The sequence below is a fragment of the Haliaeetus leucocephalus genome, unplaced genomic scaffold (assembly GCF_000737465.1).
Source record: "Haliaeetus leucocephalus isolate CR32 unplaced genomic scaffold, Haliaeetus_leucocephalus-4.0 Scaffold339, whole genome shotgun sequence".
Lineage (NCBI taxonomy): Eukaryota > Metazoa > Chordata > Aves > Accipitriformes > Accipitridae > Haliaeetus > Haliaeetus leucocephalus.
The window spans coordinates 8,496,408-8,496,833 of NW_010972775.1; the positions used below are offsets into that span (position 1 = coordinate 8,496,408).

At 72.3% G+C, this 426-nt stretch overlaps 1 protein-coding gene across 7 annotated transcripts in view; it reads right to left on the minus strand.

The window, feature by feature from the left end:
- Positions 1-426, minus strand: part of TCF12 (transcription factor 12) — a 174,017-nt gene that overhangs the window by 41,343 nt on the left and 132,248 nt on the right. Inside the window, exon 1 of one of the 7 annotated variants that reach the window (XM_010571776.1) lies at positions 181-325. The exons of the other annotated variants lie outside the window; for them this stretch is intronic. Coding sequence (XP_010570078.1) covers positions 181-249 — 69 coding nt within the window. The 5' untranslated portion in view covers positions 250-325. Of the gene's footprint in view, positions 1-180; positions 326-426 lie in introns of those variants that run through there. 7 annotated transcript variants of the gene reach the window in all.

Below are 426 nucleotides of genomic sequence, written 5' to 3' on the forward strand. Positions count from 1 at the left end.
GGGAACAGGTTGCCCCCTGGAAAGCACCCCCCGCCCTCAGAGGGGCCGCGCGCGGCTCAGCGCCGGACTCGCGGGGGGACCCCCGCGCGGTGAACTTGTATTTGCCCGAGGAGCGGCCGGCAGCCCAGCACGGCTGCCCGGCGCCCACAGCAGCTCCCGAACAAAGGCGGCCGCCCTTACCGTCTTCCCGTTGTAGTAGTACATGAGGGAGTTGCTGCCCACCCCGGGGACGGGGTACGCGCAGTACATGGCGAGGCTGGCGGCGGGCCGGGCTGAAGTGCACCGCCTCTCTCCACGACATCCACCCGGCCGCCCGCCCGCCCGCTTCTCCTGCGCCGCCCGCGCACATGGAGCGCCTCAAAGGCGACTTATGCAAAGCAGGACTGAACCATCTCCGGCCGGGCGCGGGGGTAGGGCCGGGCGCGG